At 36.0% G+C, this 26,019-nt stretch overlaps 1 protein-coding gene across 1 annotated transcript; it reads right to left on the bottom strand.

The window, feature by feature from the left end:
- Nucleotides 1–419: 419 nt before the first annotated feature.
- LOC149833369 (UPF0235 protein At5g63440-like) lies at nucleotides 420–25,503 on the bottom strand. The gene is made up of 7 exons (XM_090012818.1): nucleotides 25,389–25,503; nucleotides 23,064–23,184; nucleotides 4,990–5,143; nucleotides 4,761–4,857; nucleotides 856–944; nucleotides 703–771; nucleotides 420–618 (listed from the first exon to the last, which is right to left on the bottom strand). Exons 1-7 carry the CDS (start codon nucleotides 25,501–25,503, stop codon nucleotides 559–561), a joined length of 705 nt encoding a protein of 234 aa, XP_089868944.1. The 3' UTR covers nucleotides 420–558.
- Nucleotides 25,504–26,019: the final 516 nt, after the last annotated feature.

Below are 26,019 nucleotides of genomic sequence, written 5' to 3'. Positions count from 1 at the left end.
CTCTTTGCTGAAAATTAATGAGTTTAGGTTTTGGACAGAATTTCTTATCTGGAAATAATCTCCCAGTAGCATGACAGATGATCGCACAAGAACATGAGTAAATATGTAAAGATTTTCCTGCTTGTGATGGCTGTAGTCATTTTCATGATTCCCAAATGCATATTACAGTCAGGTTTCCAGTGTGGACCATGAACTATGTATTGTCATCCCGCAATATTTGATGCTTAATCAACACTGTCCAACACTTGCAAAAGATTTTACCCGTATATGAAAACTTTAAAACTGCCTAGGAATATTCTGCATATATTGGCTTCTAGTTGCTCAATGCAAATATAGCTGTTTCAGGTAATGGGAAATTGTCACTAATTCTGAGGAAACAAATATTCATCGACGATTATAGACAGCAACACTGTGGCGATGAAAAATTGTACAATCACACAAGGCAAACTGGCAATTTCTCATGATCAATTTAACTGCAGGAATTCGGGTGACTATATGAACAGATGTTGATTTTATCCTGTAAAAGAAAATATCCACATCACAATATCATGATGCAATTCAAGGCTGAACGACTTCCAGCAGCTTCTCATACACCTTTCTTGCAGACAAGTCCTCCACCTAATCCACAAAGTGATAATACCGTTCACATGTGCAATGAATCAACATACAATGACATATTCATACCATAACAAGCTAACTCACCACAAGCAACTTCGATTTATTATTCCATCCTCTCTGCAATGTCATCTGACTCAATCTCAAACCTAGTACCTGTATTAGGAGTATGCCATTCATATGCAGGGACGTGAAATAAAATGAAAATGGGGCAAAAAGGAACTATCTACAGAACCATGCTTTTCCCATAAATTCCACTAACTCATTATTAGCTTCTCCACGAACTGTAGGTGCAGCCACAGTCACACGAACATCATCTGCATTCACTCCTGAACCCAGAAGGAAAGAAAAACAAGAGCATAAATTTTCCATTTTCAGCAAATAGAAGACATCTTTGAGAGAAGAAAGTAATTTGTGAATAAGACCTGTTCAATATAAACATTTTTCATTAAAAGGCTCAAGGTGCATACTAAGAATTCATCATTGAATTATAAATGTATGCCATAAACTTCTCCATAATTTTAAATCCTAAGTTGTCGCGGTATTGAAATGAATAGCACATGTCAGCACCTCACTGTAATAAAAAGAATAGCACATGTCAGAACCTGCAGGTGCCCGCTGATCACAATCGTTGCTCATTGGATCAAATGACTGCTTGCAAAGCAACCTTGTCACAAGATTGCAGATCATATGATGGATCAGAAAGACATCCACATCAGAAAACAATGGTACTGATCAGAAGTTCATGGTCATAAAAATAAGTTAGATTTAGCAAGCCCCAAAGGGGTTTGGTGCAGTGGAAGGGGCCTTGGCCACTAGATAGGTGGTCAGGGTTCCATTCCCATGAGCATCAGCAGCTTGCATTAATGAGGGCAAGGGATAAGCCAATGCTCAGCCGAAGCTTGGTGACCCCCTGGGGGCAAGAGGTTCACCACGGGTTTACAAGGTCGGGACAGCAACCATAAGTACGGCAGGCTAAGTCAGCGCGACTAGGTTTCCGATTCCGAGGATGGTTTCTCTGTCCTTCATAAAAAAGTTAGATTTAGCAATTACAATGTTGTGATCACATGTAAACTATGCAAATAACTTCCCAGCCAAAATTGTATATACAATACAATCAAAAGTTGACAAACTAAAACACAAAACCATAAAGCCAATGACCATATATTTGCTCACGTTTCTTTAAATGACTTGATTATGTTCTAGGCATAGTCACTGATATCGTGGATATTTTGATAAAACCATGATATTATCTATGTCAAGGTCTGCCGATATTTTTTTGAGATTTTCAAAATATCACCAGAACATAAAACATTGAGACATTTTCTTGAGATTTTCAAAAACATATTTTTTGTATATTTTAAGTAACTTTTTTGTTTCTTCAATATTTATAAAATTTTGTAATTGTTTTTAATATTTTTGAAAGAAAAATACTATAAAACCTATTATTTCTTATCTTTTTTTATTGCTCTTTATATTTTTCAAATTTTAAAACTTCCAATATTTTCCCGAGATTTTCCTAGAAAAACAACTTTTTGAAAAAAACTTCTGGAAAAACTTGCCAAGAACGATATTGGTGACCATGGTTCTAAGTACTTGCTACCAAGTTCATCAACTCAGATGTTAATAACCCTTGGTTATTGAAAAATCAAAAGAATGGACATATTAATTGAAAATAAAATTTATAAAGTTGAGCAATAGACAATAGGGAGGCATAGGTAGTAAAGGATTCAGTCAGCAATGCAGGCTAGGCTACAATGAAACTTTAAAGATGATTATATATCCAGCTGTTATAGCGCCTTTTGGTCTCATAGATAGAGAACTAAGCAATAAAGTTTATAAAGAACACCCACTTGGTAATATATGATCAGTCTCAGACTTCCATTATGACATGATTTATGTAGCTCTTGGCAATTCCGTTCTATTGCATCAAAGCCCAAAAGCAGCAGCATCAACCTCTATATTGCTAATGATGTTATTACCTCTATGACCTTAGTAGAACTTACTGAATGCAAAAAAGGTAGAGTATGGAACTTATTTTAGACAGATAACAACCATTAGATTATGCAAAGAAGTTAGTAAATGAACAGAAAACCACTATTGTTGATATTTGTATCAACTTGCATTTATATCGAGGCAAGCTGAGGAAGTCGACTGTTCATTTGATGATTAGTAACATCAACAATCTTACCTTTATCCTTTTTTCGAATCTTTTGGGTACTTGTTTCTTATGTTCAGTTGGCTCTACTTTCTATGGTGCAAAGGCATTTCTTGTAGGGCTCACATCTATAGTCAGTTCCCTAACTCTTGTACTGCATATGCCCTTTCATTAGAATAAACAACTTGATTGCTGTTGGTAGTTACCTTCAGCTTGGTTGAGGCTTTGGTTAAAGCAAAAATTCTGTATGAATCTGTCATAGAAGTGAATAATATTGGAGTAGGGCGGTCAGGCCCAAAAGATTACTGGACTGGTTAATCATGGTGCTGTTATTGATAACTTTCATTTATGGCTGACTTATTATCTGTCCTTTGCACTGATTTAATGTTTTAGGACTTTAACTATTCACTTTTGGAAATAAAACATATACCTATTTTAATTTCAAGGAGAGTTTGATTATTTACTTTACACAATTAGATGTTAAAGGCATGAAATATTTTTTTTCAACTTTGAATTAGGGCTGCTCTTGAAAAGATTATTGAGGGGCCTCAACAAGTGGGATTCTCATTATTTTGTTAAGCATCTTATCATTAACTAAGTTTCCTTTTTCTTTCATTAGATACAATACTCGTACCTTTTAAGTTTCCACTTATGCCGAGTTGTCACACTTGCCTTTATCCAAAACCTTTCCCTAAAACATTTATGAAGCAAGTTTAAAGAAGATACCATGCCAACTCCCAGAAAACACAGCTGAGGATCCAATTAATAAATCATGTTTCCAGTTTCTTCAAGAATTTAATACCAACTGTCAAAAATGACATTCCGTCTTGTTATATCTCAGACTCTCAGCAAGCAAAATCTTTAGATATTATAGGTCTTTTGATAAATCTTGCAGAAAAACTCAAAAAATAAGAAATAATATGAAAACAAAAATTAATAGGTTCTAGTCTTTTTTATGTAAAAACTAAAAGGTTTTAAAGATGCAAAGATAAAGTATAATAAAATAAATTACAAAAAATCAGATAGTGTTAAAATCACAATATTTTAAAACTTTCAATATATCGGAAAATATTATGGTATTTTTTTCTTTTAATCATTTTTATTTTCTTGTAACAATATGCATATATTTCAAAATATCACCTATATTTGTGACAATGATACACACACAAAGACAGAGACACATACATACACAAAGACAGAAATAATTGATCACATATTCACAATGGAACATGTATAGAACAAGGCAATAATTCAAACAAATTCTAAAAGAGAAGCTCCATTAGTCAAAAGGTCGCATGTCAAACCTCAAATACAACAAAGTACAAGAACAAGAGAGGTTATAGTAAGTTTAAAAAACTGTGCCTTGACGACCATCAACAAGACACAAACCCTGGATCCAGCCTGATTGGATCATAAGATGCAACATAAAAGTCAACTTGTATGGATTAGATTGAGATGGTTATAACATGTGTAACTAGTAATATGTTACAAAATCTGCCTGGCAGAAACAGGGAAAAATTGACCACACCATATTGCATGCACGTTTGTGCAGTACATACTAATAACTAAAATATGGGGGTTACATGCCTGGGTAATCTAGCATCTGCAGAAAACCATCACTGCTTTATGAGGATTTTTGTATCGTGGTCCCCAACATGAGATACAGACATAATTGAGTTATTATGTTTTAGATACCTAGAAGTTTCATAATTTGTAGTTTATGCATGTGTATGTGCACACACATCCTTATTCATGCATGCATAAGCTTATCAAGGACAGCAAGCACATTACAACACCAGAATTGGTTTAAATGGCAAACGCTGAAATCGCTTTTTGCAATATTAACCATGCACGCATTAGTCTTGTCCTACATTTCCTCTAAATGAATTTGTTTTCAAGAGGAAACAATTAAATGCACCAAATTGTGCCAAAAGATATATGTGTGCTACCATCACTCGAAAGAACAAGAACATGATAGATATTGCACTTGTAATTTCTGAACCCTGTGCACGATCATTTACTTCTATAGCCACTTGAACAAGGCTGCCTTCTAGTTGTGAAATACAAGGTGGTACAGGAGCATCCTGCATCATCAATGATCAAACAAAGACCAATTGTCTAACACATAATCTTCGATAAATTTGAGAAGTACACCAAGTATGCTCATAAAGGAAAAAAAGATACAAGAAAGCAAAGTCTAAAAGCAGCAAAACTACCTGAGGGTTAGTTTCTGCTGCAACAGAGCTTAGTGCACCATCCACAACATATATGAAAGGGGCATGTTCCAAATCTTCTTCTGAATGGTAGCAAACAAAAAGCTCACATCCCATACAAGACACGTGAAATTGCTTTTCCAGTTTTCCTTCACCACTGGATAACAAAGAATGTAAACAATTTATCTACAGAACAAAATCTAGATTATCAAGTGCAAGTGAAACTTCAGATAGAATGTTTAGGACCCTTCCATATACTCAATATTTTTATATGCTCCAGAGAAAAAGAAGAAGATAAAAATACTTTCAGTATCAGGTAAACTAATTGATATTGAAGATAATCATAATATTTCAGGCCTCAAATCATGATCTAACGTCAGTTGCCAGTTATTCCATAAACAAACACAAATTGACAGTGAAAAACTCCTCAATTAAAACCTATGAGTTCTTTTGCGTGCACATTAACATCTGAACAAGGTTTTTCACAGCCAAATCTTGCTTTTCTTCCTTCTTCTACGTCAAATGACTATGAAAGCAGTCTCTTATCTATGTATTTTATGTGTATTTGCTAAGGTTTTCCTTTTTTTTTTTTCTTGATTTTAAAATTATTTGTAGGGGAAGTCTAGGTATATCCTTACTTAGTGACTTGCATATATATCTTGAGCTGTACCTCATATTTTAGTTTTGATATGTATCAGAGCTAGGGTCTCAATTCATAGAGAGATTTGTGGGTTATCAGTGGCATGAAAGAACTCAGCTGTGGGCCAGTTGATCATGCAATCTGATTTGTATATCACAAGTTCAGATCCAGTCTAGTTATAATGAGAGGAATCCTAGGGTTAGTGTGGTTTATGATGGTGTATATTGATAGGAAAGTGCTGTGACATATGGATGAATGCACAATTGCTTATATGTGGCAAGTATTCTTAACTGCAACATTTAGATACAGAATTAGGGTAATTGGGACACCATACATGTTCTAGTTTCTATTCTTGTATAGAGTGAACTTCCAGTTAGCTATTGAATTGGTTTAATACTAAGGAAAATGGTGTACATATTAAATTTTTGATGAAAGGCCTACAACAAGACACTGGCTTGGGAGTGCACTGATCAGTGGTGCCACCATGTATGACATTCCGTATGTGTGTGTGTGTGGTTCAGCTTGCACAGGAAACTAGAGAGAGAGAGAGGGAGATGCAGAATGGCTGGGGCGGCGCACTGTGACTCGACCTCCAAGCCCTAAGCTTTATAAAAAAGAGCAGATATACAATGAGTCTTTTAATTACAGGAGTATTACAAGAATTCCATTAATGAAACAGTATTGCACATGTGTTTCATTTAACGTGCATATGGATCTGGATCCAGATCCACACACATACTATATTTTAACACCCTCCCTCAAGTTGTACGTGATTTTGGAGCATGTACAACTTGCTCTTCAATAGCCAAAATTGACGTCCTGTTAACCCCTTGGTAAACAAGTCTGCCACTTGATCTTCTGCTCGAACATGACGTAGTTGTTAAAATGTATACTCAAAAACATTATTGTAAGTATAAATATATATACTTATATACATAGAGATACATATACATATATTATATGTATACGTATCTCTATATATAAGTATATATATTTATATATTTTTCCCTTTTTTTCTTTTACACAAAAGGGTATTTTTGTCATTTCACATTTTGCGCATATTCCATTTGGAATATGCTGTATTTCTTTTATTATTTTTTTGTAATCCTTTCTTTTTAATTTTTTTTTTTGTAAAAGGTGCATTGGGGGTCCCCCCAATAGAGTCGTTGGGGGCTCCCCAACGACTCCTTTGGGGAGCCCCCCTTTGCACCCCATTGCTCTTGTATAAATAGGGGTGTTCCCCCTTGTTGTAAAATAAGCTTGAGAGTCTCAAGCATTTGCTTTCATTTTATGAAATACATGCATTATTGCATGTTTATTATTTATACGCTTTTTGCGTATTTTGTTCAAGTGTTGTGAGAGTGCTTTCGTACACTTCTTTTATAAAGTATTTATGCTTGTATGCGTATTGTCTCTTCGTAGACATTTTCACATGGTATCAGAGCACGGTTGGTGATTAAGGATCGTGGGATTCTCCTTTTTTCGAGTGCCTCGAAAACCGTGCCTTCGGATCCTTAGAAGTTGAAGTGGTGGATCTTGCTCCTCAAATATTTTAGAAGGATCTTGTGCAAGCTAGAAGTTGAAGCATTGTGTTGGTACGCCCTCTTCTCCTTTTCTTTACTCCTTAATGGGTGAAAAAGAGTCTCACTTCGCTCTTGGCTTCAAGTTGAATGGGTCCAACTATCATATTTGGGCCAGGAACATGGAGGCTCACATAAAAGGTAAAGGATTATGGGGTTATGTGCAAGGTACAATTCCGGAACCGGAACCCAAAATAACCGTGATGAACGGAAGTGAAATCAAGATTCTTGAGGGAGAGGAAAGGATCAAAGCTCTTGAAGAATACTCCAAGAAGCACGACGAATGGAAAATGAAGAACTTCAAGATTCTTTCTTGGTTCTTCGCATCCGTCGAAACAAAGATTAATGCCAACATTATCAAGTTCAAAAAAGCATCGGAAGCTTGGCATTATCTCGAGAAAATGTATACATCAAAAGATCTATCCCATAAGTATTACCTTCAAAAGAAGGCCCTCTCCCTTACTCAAGGTGAAATGTCTATTAGGGAATATTTTGCCGACCTTTCCTCCATTTGGGATGAGCTTTCTATGCTTGAACCAAAATGGAGTGGAGAGGCAATTGAACTCCGCCACAAGCAACTTGAAGAAGATCGGTTCTTCAATTTTTTGAATGGGTTAAGACCGGAATTTGAGCAAATAAGGTCGTCACTTCTATCATCATTTACTCCTCCCTCTCTTGAAGATGTTCTCACCAAATTAAGTAGTGAGGAGACTCGTATGAGTTTATGTAAACAAGGACCAAATGTTCTTGCGGTTCCTTGTAATTATGAAGAAAACAATGAGGTCAATGTTGTATCAAGACCCGAAAATAATGTAAAGACCTATCGTCCTCCTCATTTCAAATCACAAAATCAAGGAGGAGATGGTGGACAAAGAGGAAAGAGGGACTATAGCAAGATTATTTGTCATTTTTATAAAGAACAGGGGCATATCAAGCCCATATGTCCCAAATTGAAGAAGTTTCTCGCCATGGCTACCACCGGTGTACCACAAAAAGAAGAGGCATCATCAAGTGGGTCACTCTCTTTAAATCAAATAGTGGAAGCCCTTCAACCTCTTCTCAAGGGAGCTACATCCGGTGCCGCCGTGTCTACTTCTTTCATCCCAGGTAAAGTCTCTTGGCTTTTGGACTCAGATGCATCTTTTCATATGTCCCCAAACATGTTTTCACTTTCCGATTACTCAACAAATGTTTCTCCATCCTTTGTTTCCACTGCGGATGAAACCTCTCTTGAAATTAAAGGAATAGGTAATTTTGAAACTCAAAATTTTTTCATTCCAAAAATTAGGTTTATACCTAAACTAAACTTAAACCTTCTCTCTATTTCTCAACTCTCGGATCATGGTTGCGATATTAAATTTTCATGTGATAAATGTTTAATACAGGATCGCCGGTCCGGGAAATTGATTGGGGAAGGCTTTAGAAAAGGAGACCTATACTATATAGAATCTCTCCAAGTTCCAAAATCTTTTTGTAATGTTGCCCGAAACAAAGATATAAATATGTGGCACAAGAGACTTGGTCATCCTAATATCACCAAGTTATCTTATTTACATTTTTGCGAAGGATCTATGTAAAAGTTCTTTTTCTTGTAATGATTGTATTCTCGGAAAAATGCAAAGTTTACCTTTTGAGCAAAGAACTATGTTCTCATCTAAAACCTTCGAAATTGTTCATTCCGATGTTTGGGGACCCGCACCTGTTGTTTCAAAAGGAGACTTTTCTTATTATGTTATTTTTGTGGATGATTTCTCCAGATATTCATGGATTTATTTTCTTAAGTTCAAACATGAAGTTTTTACGTGTTTTAAAACCTTTCATTCAATGATCAAGAATCAATTCAACAGTAATATAAAGATTTTTAGAAGTGATTCTGGAGGAGAATATCTCTCCAACCAATTTAAAGTATATCTTGAAGATCACGGAATTATTCACCAAAGGTCTTGTCCTAAAACCCCTCAACAGAATGGGTTGGCCGAAAGAAAACACAGACACATCATTGAGACCACTAGGACCCTTCTTATTTCCCAAAACATTCCTAAAAATTTTTGGGCTGAAGCAGCTCTTGCTTCTGTTTATCTGATAAATCGTTTACCATCTAGGATATTAGGGAAAATATCCCCCTTTGAGATCTTATATAAGCTTGAACCGGATTATAATAGGTTACGAGTTTTTGGGTGCAAGTGCTTTTTACTTACGGATAAAAATGACAAGCTCTCTCCCAAAGCTATCCCCTGCGCCTTTCTTGGGTATTCCGAAACTCAAAAAGGGTTTCGTTGCTATGATCTTCGAGATGATAAGTTATATGTTTCTAGAAATGTAACGTTTTTAGAAAATGAAAGTGGATTTGAGAAAAATGTTTCTTAACAAGAAAATTTTGACTACTCATTCCTTTTTGACTTATTGACTAGTAATGATGATATACCTAGTGATGATGATGTATCATCAAACCATGATGAGGAAAATGATGGTGATGTTGAAGAACATAACCCTTTCAATGAACAAGAAAATCAGATTTCAAGTGACCCCATAACCTACTCACGTAGAAACCAAGACACCTTTAGAAGTGCCATTGACCAATATAGTGAGCTTGTTCCTGCTCTCGATCACCGAAGATCTGAGAGGAATAGGAGACCTCCAACTCGTTTTGTCTCTTTTGATTCATTTTCACCCCGGTATAGAGCTTGTCTTAGTGCCATTCACTCTTACTTTGAGCCAAGGAATTTTGAAGAAGCTAAAAAATGTATAGAATGGCAAGTAGCCATGCAAAATGAACTTAATGCTCTTAAAAGGGCTGAAACTTGGGATTTCCAAACTCTACCCATAGAAAAGAAAACTATAGGTTGTCGATGGGTTTTCAAGGTTAAAACTAAGAGCGACGGATCCCTGGAAAGGTATAAAGCTCGCTTAGTTGCAAAAGGGTATGGGCAGGAGTATGGGATTGATTATGAAGAAACTTTTGCTCCTGTAGCCCGTATGGTTACAGTTAAATGTCTTATTACTATTGCATCTATTAAAAATTGGAACATTTTTCAAATGGATGTGAAAAATGCTTTTTTAAATGGTGATCTTAACGAAGAGGTGTATATGGATGCTCCACCAGGCATGAAGATTTCTAAAGATAAAGTTCTTCGTCTTCGAAAGGCCCTCTATGGCTTGAAACAGGCTCCCAAAGCCTGGTATGACAGATTTACCAGTGTAATGCTGGAAAATGGTTTCTCCTCATGTTATACTGACACTGCTTTATTTACTAGAAAATCTAATGCAGGGATTGTAATATTATTACTCTATGTTGATGACATGTTAATTACAGGTGATGATGTCCAAGGAGTCAAGGGTATTAAATCCGTCTTGACTTCAAAATTTGAGATGTCAGACTTGGGTTTTCTGACATATTTTCTTGGAATTGAGGTTGCCTATTCGCAACGTGGTTATTTTCTATCCCAGTCTAAACTTGCTTGTGAGATTATTGACAGATCAGAGATTTCTGATGACAAAGTATGCGAAACTCCTGAAGTTATGGGAGCAAAAATGAAGATTGACGATGGTGTTCCTTTAACCGATCCTACTCCTTACAGGCAGTTGGTAGGTTCTTTAATGTATCTTAGCATTACTCGACCTGATTTGTCACATGCTATACACATCGTCAGTTAGTTTCAGCACGCTCCTACAACCGTTCATATGAGTGTTGTGCTTCGCATCATCAGATATTTGAAGGGAACTGTGAATAAGGGAGTATTTCTATCATCTTTTTCTGAATTGAAATTACTTGCTTATACTGACTCAGATTGGGGAGGTGACCCTAGTAATTGTCACTCCACCACTGACTTTTGTGTTTTCTTAGGTGAGTCCTTTATCTCATGGCGATATAAAAAACAACAGAAGGTCTCCCTGTCATCCACTGAAGCCGAATACAGAGCCATGGCATCCACTACCATGGAAATTGTATGGATTCGACGCCTTTTGAAAGATATGGGTGTGCTTATTAGAGAGTCAACAAAGCTATGCTGTGACAATAAAAGTGCAATCTATATTGCCAAAAATCACACCTTTCACGAGCGAACAAAGCATATAGAGATGGACTGCCATTATGTCAGGGAAGAATACTTGAAGAAGGTCATTGACTTACCATACGTGACGTCTGAGTATCAACTTGCGGACTTCTTCACAAAAGCTCTTTGTTCGCCCAGATTTCATTTCCTTCTTGACAAACTTGCGGTTATCGCACCGTAAGTTTGAGGGGGGTGTTAAAATGTATACTCAAAAACATTATTGTAAGTATAAATATATATACTTATATACATAGAGATACATATACATATATTATATGTATACGTATCTCTCTATATAAGTATATATATTTATATATTTTCCCTTTTTCTCTTTTACCCAAAAAGGGTATTTCTGTCATTTCACATTTTGTGCATATTCCATTTGGAATATGCTGTATTTCTTTTCTTATTTTTTTGTAATCCTTTCTTTTTAATTTTTATTTTTATTTTTTGTAAAAGGTGCATTGGGGGTCCCCCCAATAGAGTCGTTGGGGGCTCCCCAACGACTCCTTTGGGGAGCCCCCCTTTGCACCCCATTGCTCTTGTATAAATAGGGGTGTTCCCTCTTGTTGTAAAATAAGCTTGAGAGTCTCAAGCATTTGCTTCCATTTTATGAAATACATGCATTATTGCATGTTTATTATTTATACGTTTTTTGCGTATTTTGTTCAAGTGTTGTGAGAGTGCTTTTGTACACTTCTTTTATAAAGTATTTATGCTTGTATGCGTATTGTCTCTTCGTAGACATTTTCACAGTAGTTCTATCTCCTTTATCTCGACTTTCTGCCGTATAAAATGTTGATCAATCTCAATGTGCTTCGTTCTGCTATGCTGGATAGGATTACATGCAATGTTTATTGCGCTTTGATTGTCACATAGAAGAAATGATTGAATAATTGTCTCCCCAAGATCACTCAATAAGTGTTTAATCCATGTAGCTTCTGCCGTGCCTGTAGCCATCGACCTGTATTCAGCCTCTGTACTCGATCGTGCCACTGCCTTTTGTTTTCTGCTGCTCCAAGACACTAAATTGTGTCCAATATATACACAATATCCAGAGACAGATCGTCTCTCATCTGGATCCCCTGCCCAATCTGTGTCTGTATAAGTGATGAGTTCATGTCCTCTATGCAAATAATCGTTCTTGCGATAAACAAGTTTGTCTCCTATAGTTCCTTTTAAATAGCGTAGAATGTGCTTCACAGCTTCCATATGACCCTCCGTTGGAGAATGCATAAACTGGGATACCTGATTGACAGCATAAACTATATCTGGTCTGATAAAGGTCAAGTACTGTAACATCCCCACGAGGCTTCTATATGTTGTAGGGTTAACACAAAGATGACCATCTTCAGAGCTCAGCCTATGATGTAATACACTACGAGTGCTGACTGGTTTGCAGTTCGTCATCTCGGTTCTTTCCAGAAGGTCAAGAGTGTATTTTTGTTGCATGAGTGTCAATGTGTCTTGTTGTCTATCAACTTCCACACCAAGAAAGTACCTTAACTCCCCTAAATCTTTCATCTTGAAAGTTTTCATTAAAAACTGCTTCATGTCTTGCACATGATTATCTGAGCTCTCAGTGATCACAATGTCATCAACATATATAAGAAGAAGTATAACAATGTCTGTCTTTTGGTAAATAAAGAGCGAGTGATCCAGAGAGCATCTTCTAAAACCATAACTTTGAATTTGCATAGAGAAACTTTCAAACCAAGAACGGGACACATGTTTCAACCCATACAGAGATTTCCTTAGTTTGCACACCCAGGCAGTAGGATTCTTCTCGGCATAACCAGGAGGTTGCTTTATATACACTTCTTCCTTTAAAATTCCATGCAAGAATGCATTTTTAACATCCATCTGGCTAAGGCTCCATCCTCGATCGACTGCTAGGGATATGATGACACGAATAGTACCCATTTTGACTACCGGACTAAAAGTTTCATCGTAGTCTTCACCATATTATTGTGTGAATCCCCGAGCAACAAGTCGCGCCTTATATCTGTCAATACTGTCAAAATATATTCCTTAACCAGTGTAATCATATATATTATATATATATAAAGGTTGATACATATACATATATGGTATATATGTATATGTATTTACCTAATTATATATATAATATATTTCTCTATTATTAGCCGTAGGGGTAGTTTAGTCATTTCATGTTTTTTACGCATATTTCATTTGGAATATGATTGTAATTTCTTTTTATTTTTTATTTTTTTCTTATTTTTTCTTGTGGTTTGCGCCACCTAGGGAGGCTCCCCAAAAGAGTCGTTGGGGAGCCCCCAACGGTCACAAATGTGACCGTTGGGGGCTCCCAACGACTCCTTTGGGAGCCCCCTATGTGGCTCCTCAAAAGGGTTATAAATAGGGGTCTCCCCCTTGTATTTCATACTTCTTTGAGGAGCTTTTGCTCCATTGTAATGGGGTTTTCACCCTCCTCTTTCTTTCTTCAATAATATTCAACTTATGACTTTAAGTCATTTTCTACTTTTGTGAGTTTTGTGTATACACTTTCAGTGTTTGTGTTCTTGGCTCTTGTGGTCACTCTTAAAGAGTGCTTTTGCTCTATTGGTGCTTCCGCCTCTTTTCATTACATGGTATCAGAGCAAGGTTGGGATCGAGTTGCTCTTTGTTGCATCAAGAAGCGTGCTATTCAAGAAAGTTTAAAGAAAAATGGTGAAGTCCTCATTTCGCTCTTTTGTTTCTTAAAATCATTCGGTATGCATTATATTTCTTTAAATATTGTGCATTATGTTTTTTGGATTCTTAACATTTCATTGAACTTTCTTAAAGATATGTTTTGCATATGTGTTCTCTTTGTCATTATGATTTTGGGTTCTTAACATTTCATTGAACCTTTTTTCGTAAATTATTCTTTTTCGTATGTCTTTTCTTGAAAGTCTTTTATTGATAAATTCTAAAACCGGTGAACTTGTTTTTCGAATAATTAAATGTGTGATTGCTCAAAACATGGTCTAATGGGTCGATAATCTTTTGAATTTTTGACCATTGGATTTTTTGAATTTATACCTAATTTTGGTTGTAAGAATACCGTTTATATGAAAAATAAGTCTTTTAAAAGAAAAATGTTTGTGAGATATGTAACATTGTTCACATACTCTCATCATAATTGTTGGTTCATATTAAAGGTATGTGTTTATCTTCTAAAAATGTTCTATATGAGTTCTTTTCATATAAGCAATATTTGATTAAGAAGGCATTTTATAATACCGGTTGAATTAAGTTTTAAAATGATCTCATGAAATATGGTTATTTTCTTTACATTCTTCAATTCAATTTCAAAAATATGTTTTATTATAAAATTTATGGTCTTCATCAATGTTTGTTGCATACTTATTACATTAGAAGTTGGTTATAATCTATTAAGTCATATGTTTTTAATAATATTATGAATTTTTGCTATAACGCAATCCTATTATTCCTTTTTTTTATTTGAAATTTTCTCCACTTTAATGAAGTTTTCCCTCTTCTTTTCATATGTACCCTCTTTTGGGGATTTGTTTTTGTTGGATCTCTCTTGGAGAGACCTTTTTATCCTTGTGAATCTTCTTATGAGTATATGCTCTTTGAGAAGATTTCATGATTATTATAAGCTTCTTTTTAAAATAACAATATTGGTTTTTATGAGACTTTTTAAATATCACCATCTTTATGAATGATTGAGAGTTCTCTCTCTCTTTTTAATAAGAGTTGTTTATATTGCCTTCTTTAGAGCTTGTGTTTGTCCCTTAGTGGACTTGTAAGATTGTTTCTTTTATCATTGTAAGTGCTTCCGCAATATCTTGTTACATGTCATCCTAAATTTGCTCATTTAAGATTATTGCCATTTTACATCTTGGTATGCATATAATTGCAAGTTGTAAAGGCTTGATTTGATCCTTGGATTATTCCAAATCCATTCTCACACATGACATTGCTTAAATATTTCATGTTGTGTTTATTAAGTCTTTTGATAATGACTTCCTTTTAAGGAATTAATCATGATTGAACATAATTTCGTGTTTATGCAAAGTTATTGTTATAAGGCATATTGTTTTGATTAATTATGTTGGACCTTTGAATCGGCCCTCTTTGTAAAATCACATATTTGGAAAATGATTTCCCTAAGTGTTCATTGCCTTTTTATGGCATTTATTTTTATCCATCACAAGTTATATGATGCATTAATCCTTTTTTGTATAGCCTTATTGTTATATTAGAGATGGTTGTTGAGGTGAGTTATGGGCACCTTGTGTTATGTCATTTTAGATTGTCCACTTACCATATTAAAGATGGTTGTTGAGGTCAGTTATGGGCACCTTGGGACTCTAAAATGATTTATTATATAATCTCTAATTATGAGTGTGTCACTCGTTTCCTCTTTTTTTGGCCATTGATCTTATGGATGCTCTTATTTTGTGATGGATATATGGTGTTTGAAACCTTAAATGTTTTAAGGTATATTAAAATCAAGGTTTTTGGGATTATTGCCCAACCTTTTATTGTTTATGAATCTTATGAGTGCATTTGCACATTTGTGATTTCGTGTTTTGTGCTTTTTGTGCACAAGTGTTCCAAGTGTTCTTGGTGTGCGTATGTTCACACATTTATTCTCAAGAATATTGTTCTATTGGTTCTATTCAAGGTTTTATTTATATGTTTATCATTACAAGTCTTATTGCCTCAAAAGTCTTCTCCTTTTATAACTCTTATCTAAGTGTCATCATATGTAGACAAGAATTTTATTACACCTTTGTGTGTTGGTAGCCCTTTGTTGGCTTTTGCTCTCTTGGTCTAGTAGCTGAACACACTTGTCTTGAGTGTTATTATATGTAGACAATGCACGTTGATTCACACCATGGTGTGTGTTTTTAGTCCATGTTGGCATTTGTGTCCTTGTTCTAGTCGCTGAGATGTATGCCCATGGTTGACTTCTTTCACTCAATTCAAGTGCCATTTTATGTAGACAAGAGATGTATTGTGTTTTAGCCCATGGTTGGCTTGATACACTTGTTCTAGTAGCTGAACATACTTGATCTTGAGTGTATTTTTACGTAGACAAGAGATGTTTTTGATCCATGTTGGCGTGTATTCTCTTGTTCTTGTCGTTGATGCACTCATTTCAAGTATTATTACATGTAGACAAAAGGTTCTTTTGCACACCTTTGTGTGTGTCTTTGGCCTTTAATGACATTATATTTATGTTCTTGATCTAGTAGCTTATACACTTGATTTATGGGTTTTTGGAGGACTAATGAGGTAGTTGCTTGTAGGGGATGAATTATTGTTGAAATTTATGAAATTTCATTCATATTTTGTCTTTTAAAGATACAAGTGAATCATATCATTAACATGCATATTTTAAAATCAAATTGATTTTTTGGTCACCTTTTATATTTGGTATGCAAAATTAGTTTTTGTAATTGCAATCATTTGAGTGAGATGTTCTTAAATGTGTAAGGTTCTCTACTCAAATAACACTCATTATTTTGCCTCTTAAGTGGACTTAAAACCTTTTGAACTCTTGTGTTTTATACACTCCTTTTATGCTCTTGAGCATTTCCTTCTTGAAATCGCTTTCAAAAGAATTGCTAAAATCAATAACACTTGTCTTTCTATCTTGTAAGCTCAAGTAATATTACTTGATATTATATGCATATGCTCATTATGGCCTTTAGGCCCTCATTCAATAAATTATGTGCAACTTATGCCTCTTCGTAGGCTTCTTGTGGTGTCCCTTAGTAGACCATTATGTTATTCCTCATTATGAGGTTATGTTTGTCCAATGTTGGACCTTATGAATGCAGTATGCATTCTTGTAATTTGTTTCCGCTCACTCTTTAACATGGTATATGATTATGAAAATTGGTTTTCTAAAATCATTTTGCATACATAAGTAATTATCTTGTTCTATCAAATCCTGTGCTTCAAATAAAATAATTGTGTTTTACTATGCATAGAATATCTTTTTGCACCATTACTTTTGGATGAATCATATGATATGTTTTTTGGTTAATTCATCTTGTTTGAAATATTTCACCTGATTAAAGTTCAAAGATATCTTTTACTTGGACCTTTTATTGGTTTGTTCCACAGGATCTTGAAGATGAGATAGAAAGGAGTACCTTGGATAGATCATGGAAGGCGCTCACCAAGAAAGACTTTTGGAGGAAGACATTTGCTATTTCCATGGCATTCATACTGAAGACTCTGGAAGCCTTGGGATTCTTCCTCTTGTATTTTTCAATCTTTTCGTTCCCCACACAAAGTTTAAGGGGGGGTGTTAAAATATATTCCTTAACAAGTGTAATCATATATTATATATATATGTGGTATATATGTATATGTATCTATCTAATTATATATATATAATATATTTCTCTATTATTAGCCATAGGGGTAGTTTAGTCATTTTATATTTTTTACGCATATTCTATTTGGAATATGATTGTAATTTCTTTTTATTTTTTATTTTTTTCTTATTCTTTTTTGTGGTTTGCGCCACCTAGGGAGGCTCCCCAAAAGAGTTGTTGGGGAGCCCCCAACGGTCACAAATGTGACCGCCCCAACGGTCACAAATGTGACCGTTGGGGGCTCCCAACGACTCCTTTGGGAGCCCCCTATGTGGCTCCTCAAAAGGGTTATAAATAGGGGTATCCCCCTTGTATTTCATACTTCTTTGAGGAGCTTTTGCTCCATTGTAATGGGGTTTTCACCCTCCTCTTTCTTTTTTCAATAATATTCAACTTATGACTTTAAGTCATTTTCTACTTTTGTGAGTTTTGTGTATACACTTTTAGTGTTTGTGTTCTTGGCTCTTGTGGTCACTCTTAAAGAGTGCTTTTGCTCTATTGGTGCTTCCGCCTCTTTTCATTACAAATACTTCCTTCAGGCTTATACTTTGTTTTATAAACCCATTTTGAGCCAACTATATTCTTTCCTTCTGGCCGATGTACTATTTCCCAAGTTTGGCATTCATGAAGTGCTTCCATTTCTTCATTCATAGCTTCAGTCTAATGACGAGATTGAAGAGCTTGATTAAAACAAGTGGGTTCATCGTGTTTTGTGAGCTGAGACATAAACAACTGAAAATCAAGGGGAAAGGTCTCATAACTCACCCATCGTTGAATAAGATGCTTAATGCGTGACGACCTTTGAGCTGGATCATTGGCGATGCTTTCCACATTCCTCGGCTCTATATTTTTGTCCCGTCTAGTGTATATCTGTCCAGAGAAGCGTTCTACTGGGGGTGGCTCAACTGGAGATAATTCAACATGCATCCGTGAGTCATTCAACTCCCTACTCAAGTCGAAGGAAAGACAATTTGTCTGACATGTTTCTCCTGTATTAACAAAAAGATCTGCGCTCATCCATGGATCATATACCTCTAGTTCTCGAGATGGCAACGCTGCAGAGTCATTGACATGAAAATTTCGTTCATCAAAAACAACATTTCTGGAGGTCCTAATACGTTTTGTAGTAGGGTCATAGCATCGATAACCTTTGTATTCATCCACATACCCAACAAATCTGCACTTGACGGCCTTGTCCTGAAACTTATTTCGCAGAGATGAATCAATATGTACATAACATACACAATAAAAAAACACGTAGTTCATCATAAGAGGGATGTTGCCCAAATAAAATATAATAGGGAGATTTCCGATCCAGAAGTGCCATAGGAAGACGATTTATGATATGAACAAATCTGTGAAAAACTTTTGTCCAGAGACTAACGGGCACATTACTATCATATAACATGTTCATCGCACTCTCGACAATATGCCTGTGTTTCCTCTCCGCAACCCCATTTTGTTGAGGAGTATGAGGGCAAAAAACCTGTCGACTTATTCCTTTATCCCGAAGAAAGACAATAAACTCGTTCAATGAATACTCTCCTCCACCATCACATTGTAAATGCACAATATCACAAGCAAACTTTGTTTTGACCATCAAATGGAATTCCCGAAATATTTGAAAAACTTCATGCTTGTGTTTCAAGAAATATATCCATGTATAACAGGAATAAGAATCAATAAAGACAACATAGTAACAATTGTCAGAAAGGAAAGGAATAGGTGCGGGTCCCCAAACATCGGAACAAATAATCTCAAATGGCTTTGAAGCCCTTTTATTAATAATATGAAACAGAAGAACATGGCTTTTGCAGAGTTCGCATGAAGAACATTTATTATTATTATTATTAGAAAATGAACATAAACTAGACTCTGGAAGAAGACCATCAGATATAAGATTTTCAACGAAACCCCGACTACAATGTCCCAAACGACTATGCCAAATATCTGGCTTATTATAATGAGATGAATTAAAAACTTCCAATGAAGGGAAAAACAAAGACTCTGAAGGAGAAGACACTGAAGAATGCTTGGACGACTTCAACTGGAGGACTGGGACTGAAGGCAAAGACACTGAAGGAATCTCCTTGAAGATGTACATGTTTCCTTGTCGCTCCCCCTTAGCGAACGTCTCCTTCATTCGTAGATCCTTAACATAAACAGAAGAGGAAGTAAATTCGACGAAAGAATTCATATCGTCAACAAGTTTAGCTACAGAAACAATGTTCTTTTTAATATTATGAGTAAGAAGGACATTGGACAAGTGAAGTAAGGACTTTGACATAGGGATATGTGAACTGCCAGTATGACTAATGGAGTGATAAGTTCCATCTTAACTATACTATCTTTTTCAAAATAAGGCAATAAGTGAGATAACTTACCCGCATTACCCGTAACATGTGTGGCAGCACCGGAATCAACATACCACTCGCCTTGTTCATTTTGCTTGATCGTCATCTGTGACAATGTTGATAACAAAAGTTGTTGCACAGCTGTGGATGGCGCTTTCGTGTCCATAGTAGTAGCTGATTTATTTACAATTTTGTTTACTTTTCCTCTATTTTGTAGATTAAACCAACAATCAACTTTCACATGTCCTCTTTTGTTACATAAGAAACAAGTGGGCACTCTCCTCTGATTTCCTGTATTAAAAACCCCTGAAATATTAGGTGTAGGCAAGATACCACGTCCTCCCTGCCCAAAACGTCTGCGGCCTCTGCCTCCTTGATGCCCTCAATTCCCTCGTCCCAAACCTACAGAAGTGTCCATGGCCAAAACTGAATGAGAACGAGCCGATTCATTTCCTTCTGCCCTTTGTTTCATAATCATCTCATGTTGAAGAAGTTTCGCTTGAAGGTCGTCAAAGGTGGGAAAGTGAGGAAGGCATGATAAAGTTGTGGTAAACATGTCAAAATCAGGACCCAATCCATTGAGAAGTTGTTGAACTTTATCTTTATCTGCAATAGCACTTCCAATAACCGCCAATTGGTCAGTAATACTCTTCAAGCGGCCTATGTATTCCATGACTGTCATGGAGCCTTTCTTCAAACTTTAAAATTCATTTTTTAAGTACATAACTCGGGCTTCTGATATCTGAGAGTATGTCTGAGACAACTTGCTCCACAGATCCGCCGCAGTGCAATCATCTGAAAGAGTAACCAACACTTCTTGAGAGAGTGTTGACGTAATATAAGCAACCAAAGATTGATCTCGCTTCCTCCAAGTTGTATACTCTGGATTCTTAATGGAAATGGTAATTGTGTCACCCTTCTCATCCTTGGTTTCCTGTAAAATAAGTCGTGGTGGTATAGAAACTAAACCATCTAGATGTTCATCGAGATCCTGACTCCGTATAAAAGGAAGGATTTGCCTCTTCTAGGTCAAAAAATTAGAATGAGTAAGTTTTTCTGTAACAAGCTGACTCAAGAAATTTGCAGAGGGACCGGATGACGAGGAGTAATCCATATCAATGGGACAATGAATAAGCAAACAAAACGAATGGAAAGAAACAAACAGGTTTGAGATCACTTAATTAATCAGTAGAACTTCAAGGCATGTACCTGTGCTACCAATATCTTGAAAGGAAATTCCTTTTTTTTTTGCAGATTCAGAATCGAGATTGTAAACTGTTATAATCTGCCTAAAGGCATTGCACAGGGAACACTAAAACAACAATAAAGGAAAGGAAAAATTTCTGGAATCAAAGAGATTGTTTGCAATCAAAGAGGAGACTGCAATCAAAGATGAATCAAACAGACTGCAATCAGAGAGGAGAACACTTAGAAGTGATGGCTGCAATGTGGCTGCAGTCGTTGATGTCGAGGAAAGAGTGACAGACGTTAATGATGAAGCAGTTTTAAAGGTAAAGAAGATAGACAGATGATGAACGAGAATCAAGAAAGAAAAAAATGAGTAGCAGAAGTTTACGAACCTGTTTAGTTCTGGGACCGAGACGAAGATGAGATTAAAAGAATCAAGAAAGAAAAAATGAGTAGGAGAAGTTTACGAACCTGTTTAATTCTAGGACCGAGACGAAGATGGGATTGTCTCAATAAAAAAAATGATGATGATAAAAGAACTAGCAAAAAAGAACGAGTTGCATAGAAGGGGTGGAGAGGAGAATAAAAAAGGTGAAAGATGAACCAAAACATGTTTCTTCAGATCTCGCTGAACACGCCTCTGATAGGATTCCACAACCACAACTCTGATACCATATGAGATTCCGTATGTGTGTGTGTGGTTCAGCTTGCACAGGAAACTAGAGAGAGAGAGAGAGAGAGAGAGAGAGAGGGAGATGCAGAATGGCTGGGGCGACGCACTATGACTCGACCTCCAAGCCCTAAGCTTTATAAAAAAGAGGAGATATACAATGAGTCTTTTAATTACGGGAGTATTACAAGAATGCCATTAATGAAACAATATTGCAAATGTGTTTCATTTAACGTGCGTATGGATCTGGATCCAATCTGGATCCAAATCCATAAGCATACTATATTTTAACACCATGCTACTTGCATATGTTACTTATATAGTATTATTGAAGTGATGTTGGGTTGCTCTGTTTTTTTCCTTTTTGATGGGCAAGCTGGGGGGATAACCCTGGCATGATTCAAACACAACCCCTTGTTATGGTAGTGCAACATACTCATCCAGCTATCTCATTCGACCCCAAGTGATATTGGGTTAAATTGAAAGAATTTTGTTGCCGGATGGGGCAGTTTATATTATGCACAATAAATGTTTCATGAATTGCCTATGAAATTGTGCATAACCGATATCAACTTATTTTTTGGGACAAGGTTGCCAAGAAGATAAATAGAAACACGAAACATCTTGAGAAATGGAAATTGGAAATGTGAAATGAGCTTTTTCTGTTTTTCTGAATCATATAAAACAAGAACCAGGAGACGAAGGGCATGAATAGGGAAACATGAAGGCAAGTCTCATAAGGAGATTGCAATTTTGGGTATATTTATATTATTTGGTGGCTTGTATATATACAGTTGATCTGTACTCTTATTTCTTAAGTTGATAAGCATACGTGGTCATCCCTCAAACTCATATCTACATGGTTTTTCGAAGGGAGACAAATGTCTTCCCCTAGCCATGCTTAAGTTCCCCACCTTGGTGGCTAATTATGGAAACCAACCAACAAAAAGTTAAAAACAATGGAGAGGTGATGGTCCTCAATTCATGTGATTTTTTTTATGGAAATGGCACCATTGGAGATTTCTAAGTTTATGTAATGCATGTGAATGCATGAACAGTATCAGTCTTTCAACAATCCCGACAGTGAAGTCTTCAATGCACACAGTGGTTTTATACATAAATAACAGGAAAAAAAGGAGAACATGGTAAAGACATAAAATCAATAAACTACAAATATTAACCACTGAAAAGTAAAATTTTCAATAATGATTCAAAAAAATGTCGCACACAACGTTTTAGAAGAACTTTCCCAGCCTCAGTAATATTAAGCCTTGCAAGATGATTCATCTTATCCAAAACATATGATTTGTCAGTCTTTAGCTTTGGCATTTTCTGCAGCTGTGTATCTTCAAGAGAAACTCAGTAAGACAGAACTCACAACAGAAAATTAGTTTCAGTAAACAACAGTTTTGAGTCAGTAAATAATTTCATTATAGAAATGGGTCATAAAAGATAATCCTGCATGGATTAGAAGCATGTTGGTTTTAACAAGTAGCAAAAAGGAAGGGAAAAAATACATGGTAACCCCTACATACTCCGATACTTGTAAAACTGCCTCTTTTTTTCCCCCTTTTTTTAATAAGGGCATTGAATAAGGTAAGCATGGCAACAAGTATAACCAATGTACTGGTGATTCACAGCTTAAGAATTCAATGTCCTTTCCTTTTCTACACGTACCAATGCATGTCAATGATACAAATGCAAAGGGAAGTTCGCCCCAACTAATAGAATCCACTACAACCACTAATTCAACAAAGAGCAAAGAAGCCCTTGGTAGGCTACTCTGAAGGCCTTGACCAGGATTTTTTTACCAATTTAGCCTTTCCACTTAATGACAACCCTCACTCTGTTCCATCTTCCAAGTAATTCTTTCCCCAATACTCCAACAAAATTATCAAACAGGTAAATTTGTGACACCGTAACTGGGGATCTCAAATTCAGATCCCACATTGCCAGCTGGTAAGTTGGACGTCATTTGGTACTGCAAATAGTACATTACTCTATTGTAGTGTATATCAATTGATATGAATTTAATAAATATCTTATAAAATATCCACCATGTTACAGTTAATGGTATCCAGATCAAGCAAATTTAATCCTTAAATAGGCGTTTAAAGCAAAACAACACCAATCCATCCCAAACTTGGCAGTTACGGTAATGATAGTTTATCAGGTGCAGTAAATATGACGTATTCATCGATACCCTATCTTATGAACACACAAATAAAGATGTCAGCGATAGAAGAGGCAAGAAATGTCAAACACATCAAGGTTTTTAAAAATATGTGGACAGGTTATACACACACATGCATGCAAGAAAGTAAGACATTGAATTTGAAACCAAAAAAGTGGGAACACATACATGAACGTCGGCATGTTTGCAATTCAATCCAAAAAATGGGGCAAAACATACACTAACATCAAACTACAAAAGAGAGAAGGTAAATAATGTTTGAACATTGAACTACAAAGAGAGGCAGCGTCAAATTCTAGAATATCGATTTACAATACTAAACATCAATAAACTGATAGATTGTTTCTTCCCCATAAGCCTTTCTATCTTTGGTTATTCAAATAAAACATCGAAGACATGGACAATTCAAAGGCATTTGAGATGCTTGCAATTTTAGACAACATTTACAAAATTAATCGTAAAAAAGTATGCTTAAACCCAAATAGTACAATTACAGAAGTAAAAAAAAAAAGAAATTGAACACTAGATGAACTGGAGTGTCCAGAGGCATCGATCTCGCGCCGGCATTGAGATGCTAGCAGGTAGGCAGATTTAAAATAATGCTAAAGGAAAAAGAGATTTTTAGAATATTTTCAGCAGTAGTCTAATGAAATGATACAAAAACTTTTTGAGATTGATAAAACTCATGTTTAAATTATGGAAAATTAATACAACTAAATATTATTTTTAAAATATCGCGATACCGTCACAGTCTATTAAAGTTGTCGATATTTTCAACATATCACGATATTTTCTCTTTTAGAACATTTTCCTTTGTATCTCAATATTATCATGATATTTTCAAAATATTGGCGATATATATCACTGAAAGTGCAAGCGTTCACACACACACACACACACACACACATATATATATATATATATATATATATATATATATATATATAGAGAGAGAGAGAGAGAGAGAGAACTGTTTGGTTAGTGAAATTGCAAGCTGAATTCCACAGAATCGAGAGTCTCGGGCACTATTTGGAATAACAAACAGATACCGTGTTTGTTTAACGGAATCGAAAGGATTTCTCGTCCTGGCGTCCAGTTTCCGTGAAATTTGAAGAGCGTTCTTGTGCGCAACAACTAGTAAAGCACTGTCCTCATTTTCCGTGGAAACCGAACTTCTAATAACGCGATTCAGAACGGAAGAAGCGAACAAACAAACACGATCGGAATCGTGTTCTTTCGCGGAAAAGGGATTTCGATTCCCACGAATTAAGCACAAAAATCCTGGGGAAAGGAAGAAAGGGAGGAAACAAACGGAGGTGGAGAGGGAAACCCTAGCGAAGAGGAAGGAAGGGCAACCTGTGATGAGGACGTGGGACCCACAGTACTTGCAGCAGTAGACGAAGAGGTCCGAATCGGGGCCGTCAGGATTGGCGTCCTCGCTCGAGTAGGTGTGAGTCGTCCTCTTCGGCATCTCTCTCTCTCTCTCTCTCTGATACTGTCGAACGTTGCTTAACTGAGAAAAGTGAGAATCGGCACTGTACGGATCGGATATCCCTCTGATCCAGTTCGGTTGTTTACTTTAGGGCTGTCAACTGATCGGGTATCCGATCCATCAAGACCGGTAAGGGCTGCTAAACGAGCCGAACGAACTGAACAGGGCATCTTGGGGCTGGGCTCGCTTACCAGTGGATTGAGCTTGTGGCTCAGCTGATGTCCTCTAAGTGAGACGAGCTCAACACGAGCTGGCTCATATAAAAACATTCTATGTTATTTATATATATATATATATTACAGTTAATAGTTCATGTTCTATGTTTATATTTTTCATTCATTAATTCTTTTTATATATAGTTTATGTAATTTTCTTTTTATATATTACACTTAAAATATATGTCATACAATTTTTTTTTAAATCTATACGAGCTCTTCCAGCCAAGCCTAACCGAACACCTTATGTTCAAGCTTGACTCGTTTAAGTTGTTCGTGG

The sequence above is a fragment of the Nuphar pumila genome, chromosome 7 (genome assembly GCF_984573655.1).
Source record: "Nuphar pumila chromosome 7, dmNupPumi1.hap1.1, whole genome shotgun sequence".
Classification (NCBI taxonomy): domain Eukaryota; kingdom Viridiplantae; phylum Streptophyta; class Magnoliopsida; order Nymphaeales; family Nymphaeaceae; genus Nuphar; species Nuphar pumila.
This window is presented reverse-complemented; position numbering and strand designations above follow the sequence as displayed.